This window comes from Sciurus vulgaris (assembly GCF_902686455.1).
Source record: "Sciurus vulgaris genome assembly, chromosome: 2".
Taxonomy (NCBI): Eukaryota; Metazoa; Chordata; class Mammalia; order Rodentia; family Sciuridae; genus Sciurus; species Sciurus vulgaris.
The window spans coordinates 98668873-98688915 of NC_136462.1; the positions used below are offsets into that span (position 1 = coordinate 98668873).

A 20043-nucleotide genomic window follows, 5' to 3' on the forward strand; every position below is an offset into this window, starting at 1 on the left:
CAGGTACCAACTGAGCTATAAGAAGATATGCACTTCAGTTGAGTTGTGGCACAAATATTGGTGGCAACATACTTACCTGAATTTTTACTTAATTCAAGCTCTTAAAATATCTTCAAAAGGATTCCACTATGATATAGCATTGAAATGAAAAATTATTGTGCTCATAGAAGAGTAAGTCACATGCAATAAAAGTCAACTGAAATTACTATTATGTAGGACTAGACCATAAAACTTTCAAAGACAGGTTAGTGTGACCAATTCAAGGAGCTAAAAATCTAAATATCAGAACTTCTAGCTGACTTTCAAAAAAAGCTATTTAATTTTCAGAAACATGCAATTTAAATAAAGATATTTTCAAGTTTAACCAAAGAGAAACCACCAATAAAATCAGTTTTCTTTTTCCTTTTTCTTTTCTCAGATGCTAGAGATTAAACCCAATGCCCTATGCATGCTGACCTACATGCCTAGATCTGAAATAGCTTTCTTTGACAGTTTCTGTACTTGCAAAGGTGCTAAAAAGATCCAGGCATACATTATAAAAGCAATAGGCAAACAAGATGTTGCATATAACTGTTAATGGCCAGAAACAATTCAGAAAAATCTACACTCCCAAATAAAAAGACTTAAGATTTAAACATAATGATGTGTAAGAAGCTGGAGAATGGATAAATGTTTATTATCACTAATTAGTTTTAAAAAGAAAGGAAAAAAGGGATAGGTTTTTTTTTTTTTTTTTGTCCCAAGTTAAAAAAAAAAAAAAAAAATCCAGTACTATCTACCTTAAAGCTTTTCAGGGAGAATTCAATGAAATCATAGGAAAATTTACTGTAGTGCTTAGCACAGGGTAAGCAGCCAATGACTTGCTATTATTATTAAACTTTGGAAAAAAAAAAAAAACCACTAATTTAAAGAATGACAATAAATTATTCTTTACTTTTATAAACATTAATCCAAGCATAATGGCTTGAACTACCATAAGAAAAATACTTCTTGATGTTTTTAAAATTTCATAGCTAAAAATAACTTACACAATAATTACAGTGAGAATTTTGAGCAAGTATGAGGCAAACCTTATCTTAACCAGCTATTCACCAACATCGCACATCTTCATTTAACAACAGGTAACCCTTTAACAGTGATTTTCACACACTATCTCCTAGTTCTGTCGGACATTAAGATCTTTGTAGCATTCTAAAAGAACTGCCAAAAATTGAATGTATGAAAAATACAGAGTAAGTTCATATATATTTATCTTCTTAAACAAAAAGTCACCAATTGATAAATCAAGGGCCAACTTGGGGAAACAAACATGTTTTCTGTGAAGTATACAAGTTTGTCTTTTAATTTTAATTAGTTGTCAAGATTTAATATTCTTTTAAAATTCAGATTTTCAGCTTCCCTTGAAAAATCAGAATCTGGAAACAGCAGAAATGACTATAATCAGCTAGAGTTGAGTAGTACCTGCCCCTACCCTGCCCCACTCTTTAGCTGGGCATAATCTTACTTTTGTCTTTCATGTTACCTTCCCAGTCTTTGTAACTATTTGAATCTGCACATTTTATCATACAAATTTGGCTTGCTTTTCTAACCTGGAGTTTCTGAAGAATTGGATAATGGAGCAGAGGCTTCAGCTAAGGCAGCTAACGTGGCTAACACTGATGTAGAGGAGTTTCCAAACTGAACAGCAGACACACCTGTTTCATCTATGAAAAAAGAGAAAATAGACTTGAATTTTTAAGGAAACCAATGTAAATCTCTCATATTCTGTTTTATTTTATTCAACTCTTCAGTGATGCTTGGATGGCATTAGTTTTTGAAAGGTAACATTGTAGTACATTTTATAATATCACCTTTCTTTAGATTATTTTGTTTCAGAAAAATGTTTGTGGCTATTATCAAAGAAACCAAGATGGTTGGTATAATCTTACCCTCATTCTTCAACAGTCCTTGCTTAAAAGGATGAATACCTACTAATGCATAAAATCCCAACGGCTATCCTATATGCATCTCAATACCTGTTGCCTTGGATGAATTTTCTGAAGATACCAGACCTGTTAGGTTCACCACCCCTCCAGGTCCAATGATAAACTGTGGTGTTGCAGCATGTATCGTCACAGTGTCAGGACTCTCTGGGTTTGTGTTGATTTGGTTCTGCATAGCAATCTAGGGAACAAATCACCACAATGCTTTCAGAATTATAGTCAGAATATTTGGTACAGATTCTTAATGTAATATAAATATACTTTTATAGAAGCATTCTTTAAGAAGAAACATGTAATGCAAATGGAATGTTTGATCATGGACCACTGTAATATTAAAGCACAGATATGAATTCATATATTTTTTAATTAATTTATTTAATGTGTGTGTGTGTGTGTGTGTGTGTGTGTGTGTGTGTGTGTGTGTGTGTGTTTTGCTGGGGATTGAACCCAGGGCCTTGTGCTTGCAAAGGCAAGCACTCTACCAACTGAGCTATAAACCCAGTCTTCTTAATTTTTATCTTTTAATCCCCTGTTGAGTAAAGCAGAACAATTCCACTAGAGGACAAATGGGCATCTGAAGGCTTTTATAGAACACAGGAAAATTGGAGATTAAAAGATATTCTATTGCTCTATAGACATGGAAATTAAAATTATTTAAATTGTTCCCAATCTTCAATCCCAACCCTCAAACTGCACTATTAAATACAAAAGAATGGAAAAGGGCATGGTAAAATTCATTTTCCTGAACCTAAAACAGCTTTTAAGTAACCCATGGAAGTTAAATGAAGTCAGATGATCTTAGAGAAGAGAATTTCACTGAGAGAAGCAAGAAGAAGCAGTAAACAAAGAAGATAATATATCAATGTTGTCTAGTTGAAGAAAAAAGAAGCAATGTTGGTTACCAGAAAAGCCAAAAATAACCATGTCCTCAAACAATTTTTTTTAAGGGCAGTGAAAAATAAAAGAAACAAATCTGAATGATAAAGACAACATCACTCAATCAAAGGATGTCATTTGGTTGCTAATTTTTTTACTTTTATAAAGTAATTTAAAATGGACTTTGAAAACCCATTTGGTTTTTCAACAAAAGCAATTAATAAAATAAGTCATCTAGAGGGAAATTCAGAAACTTAAAAACACAGAAAATAATCACCTCATCTAATCTTCTATTACATGAAAAGACTGTGGTGGTCTTACCATCAGGAAAATGAACAGTAATGAACTAAGAGGAAGTGAAAGAAAAAAGTCTGTCCAAAACAATTGAGTCCAAAATAAAAAGTTACAAGCTTTAAACCATCTATAAGACAGAGATCCATCTACCTAAACAGCTTCTTTTTGTTTTCTTAAATTAAAATCCAAGTTACCTGTAATATTTCTGCTAAATCTTCATTTCCATTGTCTATTGAAATATCAAATGCAGTTTTACAAAATTTACTTTGCGTGTGTACGTCAGCACCATATTTGATTAAAAGTTCCACCACCTCTTGATGATTGTGTTCTGTGGCCCAATGCAGAGCTGTCATCTTTAACATGTCCTTTGCATTGACGTCAGCACCATGCTACAAAAAAAAAGAGAGATCGCAAAAACATGGAAAACAAAAATTCTTGACATGAAAATACCAGTCACTGTGCTTTGAAGCAAAAACAATTACCATAGTTGATTCTCTTTCTCTGTGTTAAATATGCATTCTAGCAATTATTCCTTATCTGTCCCTTGATCATTCTATCATGATGATTTTCCTACTGCTTTCCTTCTCATTTCTTAAAATGAGGCAATTATTCTTTTAGTTACTCAACACAGGCATGAAGGGTTAAGAAGTGAAGGAAAACTATGAACACTTCTCCAAAACCCTCTATAATGTTGTATTAGAGATGATTCCCCTTGTTCCTCATTTATACAAAATCATCCTTTGCTTTCAAAACCAGAACATAAGCAATTAGAAAGGAGTTATCTAGTTGTACACTGTCCAACATAATAACCAGTAGTCACAGGTGGTTACAATATAGCTTATCAGATAGAGATGTACTATATGTGTAAAATAAGCACTGGAATTCAAAGACTTAGTACCAAAGAAACAGAACATGAAATATCTCAATTTTCATATTGATTTCATGTTGAAACTGTGTTGAATTTTTGTGTCAAATATAATATTTATTTTTACTTTTTGATTGTAGCCAAAGAATATCTAGGCTTATATGTGATATGCATTTATTGCTTACATCATATTTCTTTTAGAGAGGCTCCTCTAAAAGACCAGAATAAAAAGGACAAAGAATAATGACTATCACTGTTACAAATTTTCTACAATACCTTTTGGCATCTAGATGATTAAAGGTAAATCCCCATTTATATTACCTGTTAATTTGTTAATCATCCAAGCCTAATATTCCCTTCCATAGGCATTTGGACTATATTGACAAACTTGTTGACCCTCAACAAAAAGGACTTTCGATTGTCTGACTTAATGAAGAATATACCTAAAGGAAGTTTTTCCCCTTACAAAAGAAAACTTTAACTAATTTTCATTTGATGGCCTTACACACCAAAAAAGATAGAAGGGGAGATGTGGGGACCAAGAATGCAGGTAAAACACTAAGTAGGCATTCAATAAAACTAGTTTCTTTCTTCTTCTTATAAAACCATAATAAGGTTCAAAAGCAAAGAGCAACAAAAGAACACATACCTTAAGCAAAACCTCTACTATGCTGGCATGGCCCTCAGAAGCTGCCATGTGTAATGGTGTTCGGTCCACTTTGGTTCTGGCATCCCTACTTACACCAGCTCGTAGTAGTACCTCTGTGGTGGAATAATGCCCATACTGTGCTGCCAGATGAAGTGGAGAGGTTCCCAGCTGTATCACATGGGGGAAAAAAAATCCACATTTATGATTACTTTTGCCACACATGGTGGCATATGCCTGTAATCCCAACTACTCAGAAGGCTGAACCAGGAGGATCCCAAATTCAAGGTCATGCTGAGAAACTCAGTGAGACCCTGTCTCAAAATAAAAAATAAAAAGGGCTGGAGATGTGGCTCAGCGTTAGTGTCTCTAGGTTCAATCCTGAATACCGCAAAAAAATAAAATATATATAATTACTTTTAATATTCCACTACAATTTATATGCTATATTTTCTAATTATACAGTTAAGGAGTTAATATCTGTGTATACAGTAATTCAGAATTCAAAATAAATTACTAGATTTAAACTTATCACATTTTCATGGAGGTCTTCAAGAATTCTCATACATTTATCAGTGAGGAATAAAAGTCAAGTATTTCCCTTAATTCAAAATTTCTGTATTATTTTTTCTCAGGTAAACAACCTAAATAAAATTAACTTCATGAAGAATTAGATATAATTAGGGTTTGGGAATTTTTTCTGAATACTGGAATATTTTCTTTATACCAACTATACAAAACTTGCTATAATAACTTCATGTATAAAATAATCTCAAGTAAATTTAATAGTGTAAAATTTATGTCAAAACTCTGCAGAATTTTTTAAAAAAATACATAAATAAGACTATCTCTAGAGGGGTTCATGTAGTCTTTTCTCAAAGGAAAAAGCTGAAGTGCATTTGTCAAAGTTAAGTCCAAAGAGACCCAGAGCTCAAATCTCCTGAAATGGGTCCAGCCATCAAACTAACACCCACAAAGTACAAAGGAAATATTAAAATGTGAGCAAAATTTAGAAATGTATCACATGCATTTTTAAAAAAATTATTTAGTTGTCAGTGGATCTTTATTGTATTTATTTTATATGCGGTGCTGAGAATGAAACCCAATGCCTCACACATGCTAGACAAGTGCTCTACCACTGATCCACAACCCCAGCCCTCACATGCATTTTAGAAGCACAAAAAATCTCTACAACTCTGGTTATCAAAACACTGATGTTCCAAAGAGCTCACATATTTCACTAGAACGTGAAATTTGCTCAGATTACCACTGTAACAAAATCACCTAAATTTTTTAATCACTTTTTATAGAAAACACTATTCTAAGACCTTCACATACTAATCTCATTTAATCTCATCATAGCATGGATACTATTACTAATCTCATTTAGCAGTAAAAGAACCTAAGGCACACGGAGGTTACTAATTTGCCTGAAGTCATACAATAGTCACAGTATAAAGCTAGGCATGTGCTATTAATATGAGATAAAAACTGAAATAATTTACCTTGGGAATAATTTTTTTATTATTACAAAAACCCAGATTTTTAAATGGAAAGTCATTCTAGTAGAACAAAGGAAATTTCTGAACAATTCTTTCTTTCTCCATGCTTTGTCATATTTTCCTAAAACCAACTCTTTTCTATATTCTTTAAGTACTTCAATATTCCATTGAGCAACCATGGCTCTTGCTCAGTGTGATATTAAGGCCTACTCTGCATTTTTTGTTTTATTCTTTAGAACTTCCCTTTGGTTGATGATGAAAATATGTACAATACATACATATAAAATGTCTGTGTATGCACACATACACATATGTGTTTTAAAGAAAAGGCAGACATCGGTGAAGTCCACACCATAGTCCAGAAATAAAATATTGACAGTAATTTAAAATCTTGCCATGCACCACTATCACAAAGATAATACTCAAAACTTTGTGACAAACATTGCTTTTTTGTGCATCATTTATGCATCCTTAAATGATATATTTTGGTTTTGCCCACTTTGAATTTTATTTAAATAGAATCATACCGCATGTATTTCCTGTCACTTGCTTTCTTTTAAGAACTTAATATTATGTTCATGAAATTCACTCATAAATGAGCGTAAACATAGTTCACTAAACTCTATAATATCCCATTCAATAAGTAAATCAAAATTAATTTAACCAATCTACTGATGAACATTTGAATCATTTCCATTTTTGTTATTATGGATTACACTGCTGCTTAATATACTAGTGCATGTATCTCAGGCACATGAACAGATATTCTTTTACTGGGAATATTCTTAGAAATTCAACTGATATGTCACAGGAATATGCACATGATCAAACTTATTCAGTACTGCCAAACTGTCCTCCAAAATGATTCTACCAATTCAAACTTCCACCAAAGTATCAGAGCGTTCCCATATCACCATCTCTTCACCAAGGCTTTGTACTGCCAGGCAATCTTTGCTAATCCAGTGCATAAGTATTTCTTAATTTTACTTTTATTTTCCCAATTATTAATGCAGTTGATCATCTTTTCAGGTTTATTGGTCAGTCCTTCTCTTGGTAAAATACCACACTGAGTCATTTGTCTATTTTTTATTTCCTTGTCTGTCTTTTTATTACTGACCCATAGGAATTCCTTAGGTATTATGGATACTAATTCTTCTTAGGATCTTTTTGTCTTGATGTACTATAGCATCAGTATGATGTTTTTATATATGGTTTTTTTTGTTTTTTTTGTTTTTTAACAAAAATGATCCTGCCGCAGATTTCTTTGGCTACTTGAACCTGTAGGCTGTCGTCATCTTTCATCAGTTCTGGAAAATTCTCCATAACTGCCTCTTCAAATTATTTCATCCCAATTCTCCTCCTTGAGGATCTATGCTTAGATATATATTAGATTTTCTTATCTTTCTTGATTCTTACTTATATTTTCTACTTATTTTTTTCTGTTACAATCCATATTTCCTTTCATATCCTATCCTTCAGTTTACTAATTTTCTCTTTAGTTGTGTCTAACTTGTTACTGAAATCTAAAGCCCTCAGTATGTCTGCTACTGTTGTTGATTGTTTTAGCAGGCTATTGTTCAAGTTGCTTTGTGTTTATTTTTAACAGCTTTGTTTTCCTTCAAATTTCATTAGTGTATATGCTACCTTGTTTCTGTGTTTTTAGATCTTTGTTCTCACTCTCCCCACCCTCTGCCAGAGTTGACCCAACTCAGGGTCTTGTGAGTGCTAGGCAAGCACTATGCTCCAACCACTTATTAGTGGATATTAGACCTGGGATAAAGGTACATTCCTCTGGAAACGATATGCATTTTCTTCTGCCAGGAACTTGAGGTAATTCTTGGTCCAAAGAACACTTCAAATTTACTTCTCAGTTTACAGTTTTTCAGAATACACAGGTATATGAGTTCAAATGCAAACACATTTAACACCATTGGCCTGTGGTTCCAAATTATTATCAAGTTTTTTTCCTTTTCTCTATTCAGTGACTTGGGTCAAGTCAGGTCATTTTCTTCGCTGAACCCTAGCACAGGAAGGTAAAAGGAGGAGAGGGTATTTCACCTTTACAAGCTGAAGATGCAGCTTGTTAGGATTCAAGAATTATGGGTAGAGGGATCTCCTATCAGATATCTCTTTGTATGAGCATACCCAGATCTTTGTCTTCAGTACTCCCTACTAGTAAAGTGGGAAAACCAATAATAGGTAGATCTATGTTCAGCAAATGTTCCTAGGGGAAAATTTTCTCTGGGTTCCAGCCTTCACTTAGTTCTTCAGGTTGACAATTCCTTTCTTTCAAACTTAGCAGCACATTTAAGATTTTTCTTGAAAATAGCTAACGAAAGAATCTTTATCTCTTAAAGATAGATGCCGAAATATATGTGGAAGAAATTATATGAATCTTGTAATCTGCTTTAAGATGACACAAAAGAAGTGGATGGAATTATAGAAGAAACAAGATCCATAATGATTTAATAATTTTTTAAGTTGGATGAAGGGTATCAGAGATTGAAATTTATATGTTTAAAATTTTCCAAATTAAAAAAAATTACATGAAAAATAGAACAAGGGACAAGTAAAAGAAAGGGGAAAATATCAAAATCTGGACCTTATAATTATTAATGGAAGATTAATCCAGATTTCTGCCCTCTATATTCCCAGGAGCTTTTGATTTATCTCTGGAATTAAATAGTTTGGGGAATTTTTGGTTTTGTATTTTAGGTGGTTTTTTTGTTTGTTTGTTTTTTGTTTTTTAACCTTCCCACAATTGCCTTCTACAGTGATCAAATTCTCTTAGGTCACGTTTGCAATAGTTTACAAATATTAATTGAAATATAAACTTTTTTAGAAGTAAGAACCCTATATTTACCTTTTACTTTCTGAATTAAATTCTACCTGTGTTATTTATAAGACCTTTAAATTAAATCCTAAGCAGATATATTATATTCACCCCATACTAGTGTACTCCAAAGCCTAAAAGAAAAACTTTGGTGATGGAATACTTGAATAATGTCGTCCAGTGTCAAAGAATATTATGTGAACCATTTATTTTAAAAGTTAGTTATAATTCTAAAACTAAAAACAAACTTGCAAAAAAATTAGTTTTCTTAACCACTTAAGAGTACTGACGAATTTTTTTATCTGAAAAAACTCAAAAACGAGAAAAGGAAAAAAAATTTAAAAACCACAACATTAAAGTTATTCTTTACCCAGTCTGTAGTAAAAGGAGCTCCATTTGCCATCAAAATACGAACTTCATCATCTTGACCTGCTCGTGCCGCTTCTAAAAGCTTCTTTCCCAAATCTACCAGGGACATCTAAACAAAACATAGATGAACTGAACATCAAAATCTATATTTATATATGACATGACTTTTCCCCTCGTCTTTATTATTAAGTCCATTCTCAATTATCCCTTCCAAAGTATAGTTAATTTAATCTAAAACTGGAGATCACACAAAAGCAATTTATATTTGGATGTTAAGAATATATTTTCCTTTTTCATTAAGTGTTTACCTAGAATAAGATTAAGTTTGAATTCTTCCAATATAGCTGGTAAAAGTTAGTTATCAGAAAAGCTAGACTAAAATTTAAAACTAGCAACTGTTTTCATTGGAGGAGGTGTAATAATAAAATTCTTCATTTAAAAAAAAGGCATAAGACTCTATATTCTATGACTGGTGCAAATTTTGTTTTCTTCATATTGGGGATTGAACTCGGTGCTCTACCACTGAGCCACATCCTTACTGGTGTTCATTAAACTGAATCTACTACATTATTGCAATAGTGAATGTATATGGGATTTTATTCATTCGTATTTATTTATTTATCTGCTATACTGCAGATTGAAACCAAGGACACTCTACCACTAACGTACATCCCCCAGTCCTTTTTATTTTTTATTATGAGACAGAGTTTCACTGAGATATTGAGACTGGTCTGAAACTTGCAATTCTCCTGCCTCAGTCTTCTAAGTAGCTGGGATTATAGGGGAGTGCCACAGCACTTGGCTGTGTTTGGAATTTTAAAATAAATATTTTCTACCCTTTTATATACAATGTACACTTACATTCTTCCAGAAAAGAGCACAATTTGTGTTCCATAAACATAGCATAAAAAAAAGAGAGTCTAACAGTTATGAATAGAGCCTGTGTCTCATTAGAAAGTCAGAAAAAATAACTTGTGTCTTGAATTTAACAGATCTGAAATAGGCTAATGTCCCAGCCTAGAGTATGGTATGTGTGTGTGGTGTCTTCTTGAATAAGAAATATTTAAATATATGTAAGAAAAAGATCATGACAGGAGTATATAAGTAAAGAAAGATTTAAATGTATCAGAGACACTTAAATTCATGAGATGATAGTTCTCAGGAAAAGAAAGTTTCCACATCCAGAAAGACTATTCGGCTACAGAACTACTCAATGATATTAAATAACATCTTAAAGAAATACGAACAGGTAGTTTAGGCCAGAGGAGAAGGGACACTATGAAACCTGTGATTTATAAAAGAAAAATGTGTGTGGGATGTGAACTTCTCTCAAAAAAATAATAATATACTCTGTGAGGGGTAGGTAAGTAGTCAGGGAAAGTCAGTTGTAAGGAAGAAATGACAGGTTGATTAGTGTATCCCAACCTTATGACAACAGCTATTACTCTACAAGGTGGGAAAAAAAGTGTGTGTGTGTGTGTGTGTGTGTGTGTGTTCATACATACACACACACACACACACACACACACACACACACAGACACAGGCAGAGACAGAGAAGCTAGCAGAGTTCAGAAAGATTATTTCTGCCAGGAAGGAATAAAATGTACTACATAATTAGAAAGGATGTTAGGAAATCTAAAAGGAATAATTATGCAAAAAGATATACCCAAAAGTATAAAAGTTAAACCAATGTAGTATTTTTTTTTTTTTTTTTTTTTTTTTTTTTTTGGTACATTCTATAAAATGAGAACAACCAAGCAGAGAAGTAACCAGGAATAGTCACAAACACTAGGACACTTGCACGGTAACTAAGTGAGATGGACATATCCAAAACAGGTATTTGTTACAGGATAGGAGAGAATTTCTTAGAATTGTTCTGTTGGTATAATAAAAATAATTCGCATTATATCCTATGGTGAGGAATAAGAAAAATAACACATGTTCATAAGTTTTATGTGGAGTTCTTTAATGTGCTTTTTTTTTTTGTTACACCTGCAGCATTTTTACCTTCAAATTTCTGGTTTCCTTTCCTTTTTCCTTCCAATCTCTCTGAAATCCAAGATAGTCTTTAATCCCACTTAAGGCACTAGGACCAAAGAGATTATTGATCTCTAATGAAGGCCTTTTCCCAAAGAATATGTTGTGATTTGAGAGTAAAAATTAACATATTCAAAAATCAAAGAACCCGCAACAGTAATTTCCTATTAAAGGTAGCTTTAAGGACAAAGGAAAAATAAAAACTGAACTCTCTCCTACATTAAGTATAGCAAAATGTAAACTGGCTACACTAAAACACACATTCTATATTTCGGAAGAGCAAAATTTCATCTAAATCTGGCTCTACAATGAAATGCATCTTTCAAAATGTTTTTAAGTAATTTTGCACAGGTAGTATCAAACCAGCTTACATTCTTTCACCATAGATAGTGCCAGATGGTTTAGATGGATATATTTTATGAAGTGCTAGTTTAAAGCTTTTCTTCATTTTTAAAATTGGGTTATCTGTCTTTCTCTAACACTTGTAAACATTCTTATTTGCATTCTGGATATTAGGTCCTTTGTCAAATACAAAATTATGAATATCTCCTTCCTGAATCCTGATTTCTTGACTTTCCATCCCTTGTTTTCTCTTGAATATCACATAGTAACCTCTACGGGTAAATAACTTAAATTTCATAAAAATGTGAAACTCTTAGGTATTAAAAAAGTAAAAATAAAGTAATCAAAGATAGAAAAAGAATGAAAATGTGCTTACCACAAAAATTACTAGAAGAAACACTGAGGTTTTAATTATTAAAAGGTCTAACTCAAAATCAAAAAAGGGAAAAAATAAACAGCAAGAACTTAACACATTAATAGTCAAAAGATATCATATATTTTGCAAAAGAGAAAACAAACGGTTTACAAGCAGAATGTTTCATGTTATTGGTAGTCAGATAAATATAAAAAATAATTTTAAAGGAATTCCTAGTACAATCAAGGACAGGTGAAACTGATATTTTCGTACATTGAAATCTCATGTATCCTGACAGTAATCTAAATGGATCAGCTTTACTTAAGACAATTTGGCACATTTAACAAAAATTACATGCAAGTCCAAGCCTATGGGTCCAATAAATTATTTCATTTCTGAAAATCAAGTATAAATTCAAAGATCAATAAAATTATATATATGTTATATATAATCATTTTTATAATGTAAACAATCTAAAGGTAGGAAAATGGTTAAATTATAGACTCTAAAAGAACAAGATGCAGTAACTTAACTGGTTGTAAAGCTATATAATAACAAAAACTTGTGTAAAGGGAAGAGACATAAAACTAATTTAAGAATGTTGAAATGTACACATAAAGAACAAAATATGGAAAAATATTAACAAGTATTAGGATGGTACGATTATGGGAAATTTTTCTTTCATTTTACAGTTTCTTAATATGTTGTTACACTGCTTTCCTGATTTAAAAAAGTATCTTTTGTTAAAGGAACAAATTACATTACATGACTGTCAACTAAGTCATGTAATTAAGGAAAGTGATATACTCCTATCTTACTAGAAAGGAAGAATAGAAAAAAATTTAAAAATGAAGAATTTTGAAGACTTAAAATAGCAAACTTACTGACCTGCTTATAGCATTGCAATAAAACAATAAAGCATCAGAGCAAATCAACTTCTGTAATTCTTCAACTGTCTTAATTATTCAAAACATATCATATTTAAGGACCAAGGACACTTAAGTTCTGACTTTAAAGATCCATGAGTAATATAAATACATATATAGCTATAACAGATTAATGTAGCTGAATATTTAGAAATCAGTGGTTCTCAAAGGTAGCAGGATTACCTTTGAGAGGGTTCATTTGTGTATTTATGAACGCATCTGGGGGATTAGTGGGGGAACTATCAGCATTTAAATGGACAAGTGTAAGGGATAGTAGATGTCCAGCAATGTTATATACTCATTGGCAAAGAACAGTCACGAATCCTGAATGATTTTCAAAGGTTCCACTGAATATATCTAAAGCTGGAACCTAATGAACATGTACACAAAATGTATTTTTTCACACTGTTAAAGTATACCACATTTTCCAGAATGCAACCATACCATGAATTCATGTGTTTTGTTCAGAAGAGTTGTTTACCATTTTGGAAAATCGCGTCCCCAATGTCAACGCCACTTTGGTACCTACATCACCAATACAGCACCATATCAATCGGCTATGCTATCTATGGATAGCAAGGATCCCTTGCTATCCATGGGGCATTGGTTCCAGGACCCCACCAGTAATAAAATTTGTGGATGCTCGGTCCCTTGAATATAGTGGTATGGTATTTGCATACAATCTATGTGCATTCTTCCATATACTTTAAATCATATCTAGACTAGTTATAACAACTAACGCAATGTAAATGCTATATAAAGAGGCATTTAAGGAATAATGACAAGAAAAGTACATATTCAATACAGATACAATTTCTTTTCATGTATTTTTGATTTGTGGTTGGTTAAATCTGAGAATGCAGAACACACAGATACAGGAGCTGACTGTATATCTATCTCATTCACAGTGATTATACAAGCTTTCAACTACCTCACTGTGACATCCTGTATAGTCTGCTTAATTATCTATTTTAATATACATTTTATTATAAATTGCTTCCCTTCTATTTTCCATTATAAGCAAGACATTGTATTTTTTGAAATTATGTAGATCTGAAATATTAAATACAATTTTCACTTCAAGTTAGAAGGGGCAATACAAAATATTGTAAAAAGGTAGCAATGAATCTAAATAAGATTGAAAAACAATGGAATAAAATATACAAGATCAAGCAAGATCAAAATCAAAGATGCTCTAATTTTGTTACCAAGATTAACAAAATTATTTCTTTAAATAAAGAAAAATACCAAAATATAACAATCATCTTTGATTCTTAACTGAAAAAAAGAAAACATACATATAATAGTGGAATAATTCTGACTCTTAGAGGAACTCAGTTGCAGTCAGACAGCAAAACTGATCAAGAGTACCTTAGCTCTAGGTGAAGTCTCTAGTTTACTCAGTTTACTATTTATATATTAAATTATCAAAGACAAAGTGCTACAATAAAATAAAATTATTTAAAAAGTTAAGGCTTAGTGATAAAAATATCATTAAATTTAATCATTTTTAGTGTGGCAAATGATTAAAAGATAATTAAATTCAATAAATTTTAATGAATGTTAAAAATCCTGAAAATACAGTGTTGTATAGAACTTCATGCCATATAGTTTAATACTCCTTTCTTCTTGAAAAGAAGTCCCCCCAAAAATCTATTCTAATAAATTCTATCTTGAATTTATTATTTATAAAAAGTTTAACACAACCTAACAAACCATTATTTTTTTCTCCAATTAAAATGTATTTTCATAAAATCTACAGAGGAACTTCAAATTATTTACACAAAAGCTTCATTTTGCTCACAAGTACTATACAAGCCAAGAGGGCCATCTAGTGGTAACAGAAATTATTGCCAATAATTACATGAAAGTTTAAAGTACTGTTTTAAATTTCTACAATTTATAGCTCATAGAGTTGTTATAACAATTATATTACCTGCTGGACTTGAAAGTACTCTATAAAACTGTAAGATTCTAAATCCATGTAAATTGTTATTATCACTCAAATAAGAATATGAATAAAAACAAAATTTTAAGCCTGTTATAAATAAACCTTGACTGTCTCACATTAGAAATTTTAGAGTAAACTTTCTATATCACTCTTCCACTCAACAAATACAATTATAAGTTCAACAGAATTCTTCAAAGGCTTCTTCTCAATTTAGCAGTACATGTTTCAAAAGCCTTTAAAATGTTCACATTCTTTCACTTAGTAATTCTATACATTTAAATACACAAGGAAAGTATTTTGATAAATAAATATTAATAGTGATATTATTTAAAATAAGGAAAAAACAAATTTCTGATTATAAATAATGGTTAAAAAAAACTAAAATATGGCATAATGAAATATCGTGGTCGGTCTCTCTCTCTCTCTCTCTTTTTTTTTTGGTACTTTGAGATTGAACCCAGAGGTGCTTTATCACTAAACTACTTTTTATTTTGAGATAGGATCTCACTAAGTTGCTGAGGCTGGCTTCCAACTTTTGATCCTCCTGCCACAGCCTTCTGATTCACTGGGATGATAGGTATGCTCCACTATGCCTAGCTTGTAGTCTTTTATTTTTATTTTTTGCTTTTTATTATGGAAAAATTTTGAGCATATACGAGAGAAGACAAAAGTATAATAAACTCATACATAGCCATCACTTCATTTAAATATCATCAATGTATGGTCAACTCATTTCCCATCCACACACATTATTTTGAAGTATAAGACATCATACTGTTTTATCTACAAATATTTTATAGGTCTCTAAAAGGTAAATATATCTTTTAAACATAATATTACATTCATATAAAATATTTACAAAGAGTATGTAACAGTTCAAAATCACAATTTGATCTTAACTGTGTAAATTTACACAATATGATCTTAACTGTAAAAAATGCATAGAAAGTACTTGGAAACAATATAGCATGGTAATAAAAATTATGAATTTCCCTGTTTTCTATTTTTCTCTAGTAATTTTTCTATAATGAGCATTTATTTATGCATGTTATGAAAAACAAATGTTTATTAAAATGCTTTTCATCAAAATTAGATATCACATAAACTTAATAAGCCTTTAATGTAGAACATTAGATGCTGAAAAAAAAACCATTTTGCCGGGTGTGGTGGTGTAGTCACAGCAACTGGGGGTTGGCTGAGGCAAGAGGATCACAAGTTTGAAGCCAATCTCAGCAACTTATCGCAAAATTTAAAAATTTTTTAAAAAGGCTGGGGATGTGGCTCAGTGGTAAAGTATCCCAGGGTTCAATCCCCAGTACTGAACAAAGAGAAAAAGAATATATACTTCAAAGTCATCCCTACACTTCCTTGTGTTTTTACTTCTCAGAAGTAAACACTATTTATATTTAGTGTATATCCTTCTAGAACTCCTCTATGTATATAGAAACACACATACAAAACAAGAAAAGGGATCATACTATACTGATTTACAACTTACTTGTATTCACCTAACCAGAATCCTCTTATCAGTGACTTCTTCCTATGTCAGTACATACAGATCTGAACATTCTTCTTAGTGACTGCACAGTAAGTTGAGTAATGGTACCCCAAAGATCTTAATTCACAGAATCTGTGAGTATTACCTTACAGGTCAAATGGGGATTTTGAAGGTGTGCTTAAATTAAGGATCTCAAGATAAGATTATCCCAGATTTATACAGGTGGGTTTAAAGCATTACAAGGGCCCTCTTAAGAGGGAGGCAGGAGGAACAGAAAGAATCAAGAAAAGTACTCGTTCAATGAGAGCCAAAGGGTCAAGTCAGAGAAAAGGAAAGAGATGGGGAAGAGGGGAGAAAGGGTTAAAATTCTGTATTGCTGGCCTTGAGGATAGAGGAAGAGGTCACACAACAAGAAATGCAGGCCTTCTTTAGAAGACAGAAAAGGCAAGACACGGGATTCTCCCCTAAAGCCTCCAGAAGGAATACAATCCTCCTGAAATCTTAATTTTAGGTCTTTGGGCCTCCAGAAATGTAAAATAAAAACTGTTCTAAGACACCAAGGTTGTGCTAATTTGCATATCAAATAGGGAAATATACTATAAGAACAGGAAACACAGTATGAATATATTATTTACCTGATCCCATTTTAATTTTTAAATTTTTACAATGTTGCAATACCACACGAGTTAGAACTTTTCTAGGAATTATTCAGACAAGTAGGATTGAGGATTTTTTTAAAAAATCACATTTTAATCATGATAGACACTGCCAAATTATCTACCAAATGACTGCACCAACTCAAGAATAACTGATTCTCCTCAAGGTCCCCATTCTCCTAAAACCAGAACCTTAATCCCAGAATTAGAGCTGACTGAATCAAGGCCCGGCCTCCTGTAAAATCACACTCACAAGACAGATGAAAATCTTTATTCCAGGATAACACTCTTTAAATACTGTAACTTAAGAAAATTCCACTACCACATGAGGAGGGCAAGACTAAAGATTCAGCAATACTCTTACCTCCTTTAAAGCCCTTAAGGCAGATTTGTATCCCTGAGGATTTGTGGAGAAATGCCCATTTTGGACTCCCAGGGCATTTCTTCATCCACTTCATTTATTTTTAAAAATGCTTTTATTAGTGCTTCATGCTTACACATAACAGTTGAATTCATTTTAACATAATCATACTTTTCACCCACATAGAAATGATCATCTGCACAAAAACATGTGTTTTCTATAGAGCAAACATTATTGCTCAGGGAACCTTTTCTCTCTCTAGTGCCTACTTATTCTTCCCAGAACACAGGCCCTCATTTGACCCACTGACTCCCAATTATTAAATGATGATAATGTCTAACATTTATACATAAATAAAAATATATAACATTTATATATTATACATATATCTAGTCTAAGAATTTGATACACATTAACTAATTCAATCTTTTTTTTTTTTTTTTTTGTGGTGCTGGGGATCAAACCCAGGGCCCTGTGCTTGCAAGGCAAGTACTTTACCAACTGAGCTATCTCCCCAGCCCAATAATTTTTTTTTTTTTTTTTTTTTTTTTTTTTGTGGTGCTGGGGATCGAACTGACTGAGCTATCTCCCCAGCCCTCATTCAATTTTAAAACACTATAAATTAGCAATTATTATTATCATCATTATTTTACAGATGTAGAAACAGGCACAGAAGGTCATACTGCCCAACTGCCCAAGATTCTCCTGTTCAGTGGGAATCTGAACCAAAACAGTTGGTTCCAGAATCCAAGCTCTCTCAGTCACTCTCCCAGAATCCATGGTTTAAGTCCTAGTGACACAGGCCAGATATCTCCACTGAATGTGTGCACCACCAATGCTACTAACTACCATCTCTACCTACCTAACTTCATTACACACAAAACAGGGTTACAATTTGGCACCAAATTATCCTCTGCTTTTCAACAGTACCCAAATGGTTGTGCCTTATCTGAACTAAAAAATACTTGGAGGCAGGGATGGTAAATTGTCTTTCAACTAGATTCCTTTTCTTTTCACTTAAATATTAGCATTCCTGACTGTTCTATTTTCAGCCCTTTTTTCCTTTCTCAGTTACATTCTCTCCTTTAGTGGATATTACCTACTTTCTAAGCCATGATTACTTGTAAACCTCCAAGTTTCTCTATATTTAACCCAAGCCTCTCTCCAGAGGAACAAACTCAAGCATCCAACTATATAGATATATTCTACCTGTAAATTCCAAGGCACCTCCAAATTCAATTGTTTAAGTACTGGCTTATTTCTGGCTCACAACCTTGACACGGCCCTTGACTCTTTTTCTTCCCCTCTCCCAATCATTCTTTTACTTTATATATATATATATTTATTTTTATTGTAAACAAATGGGATACATGTTGATTCTCTGTACATGGAGTAAAGGCGTACCATTTGTATAATCATATATTTACATAGGGTAATGTTGTTTGATTCATTCTGTTATTTTTCCCCCTACCCTCCTACACCTCCCACCCCTCTTTTCCCTCTAAACAGTCCCTCCTTCCTCCATTCTTGCCCCTCCCCATTATGTGTCATCATCCACTTATCAGCGAGATCCCTTTGGTTTTTTGAGATTGGCTTATCTTACTTAGCATGATATTCTCCAGTTTCATCCATTTGCCTGCAAATGCCATACTTTCATTCTTCTTTATGGCTGAATAATACTCCATTGTATAAATATACCACAGTTTCTTTATCCATTCATCAATTGAAGGGCATCTAGGTTGGTTCCACAATCTGGCTATTGTGAATTGAGCAGCGATGAACATTGATGTGGCTGCATCTTTTCCAATCATTCTTAATGTGACCTGTGACTTTTATCTCCCAACTCTGTCTCAATTTCTATTACCTGTTTTCACTGATACACAATAGATCCTCAGTAAATACTTGCCAGATGGCTTTTCTTCTGTCACAATTATACCTACACCTCCATTCATTCTCTCTTACAGAGCCTCTAAACTGTGTCTATGCCTCACTTCTTGCTCTTCTCTCTTCTTTACTTTGCCACCAATTTTTTTAATCATTCTTAAACAGAAACCAATTTCCTCCTCAGTTAACTCATTTACAAACTCTTCAGCCTTAGGAACAAGGTCTTACACTTTGGGCACCTGTTGCTGTCACCCTGTGTACATTACTTACCATCTCTGCCACTGAACTCTATACCTCAGACAGTGTGTTGAACTGGGCTCTTCTTGTGTGTGGGGGGTGGGGGGATACTGAAGTCTGAACCCAGGGGTGCTCTACCACTAACATCTTCAGACCCTTTTTGTTTTGAGATGGAGTCTCAAATTAAACAAAAAAAAAAAAAAATGTATTTGATGAATTATTCCTAAAAGTGGCCTTAAATTTGGAATCCTCTCCCTTCATCCTCCTGAGCAGCTGGGATTACAGGCACACGCCACTGGTTGGATTAGGCTCTTTTTCTTACCTTTGGGTCATTACACAAGCATTTTCACTGCCAAGAACAATGTTCTCCTCCCCAAGTCCACTTTTGTCATTCCTATTTATCCTTCAGAGTTCAGTTTATCTCCTC

At 32.8% G+C, this 20043-nt stretch overlaps 1 protein-coding gene across 10 annotated transcripts in view; it reads right to left on the minus strand.

Moving 5' to 3' along the window:
• Positions 1 to 20043, minus strand: part of GABPB1 (GA binding protein transcription factor subunit beta 1) — a 61229-nt gene that overhangs the window by 17330 nt on the left and 23856 nt on the right. For 6 of the 10 annotated variants that reach the window (XM_079129972.1, XM_079129967.1, XM_079129975.1 and 3 more), the window contains 5 exons: positions 9369 to 9476; positions 4667 to 4834; positions 3347 to 3541; positions 2016 to 2163; positions 1590 to 1703 (listed from right to left, as the gene is read on the minus strand). In XM_079129972.1, coding sequence (XP_078986098.1) covers positions 1590 to 1703; positions 2016 to 2163; positions 3347 to 3541; positions 4667 to 4834; positions 9369 to 9476 — 733 coding nt within the window. The remainder of the gene's footprint in view (positions 1 to 1589; positions 1704 to 2015; positions 2164 to 3346; positions 3542 to 4666; positions 4835 to 9368; positions 9477 to 20043) is intronic. The other 4 variants (XM_079129974.1, XM_079129968.1, XM_079129973.1 and 1 more) reach the window with 1 other exon arrangement.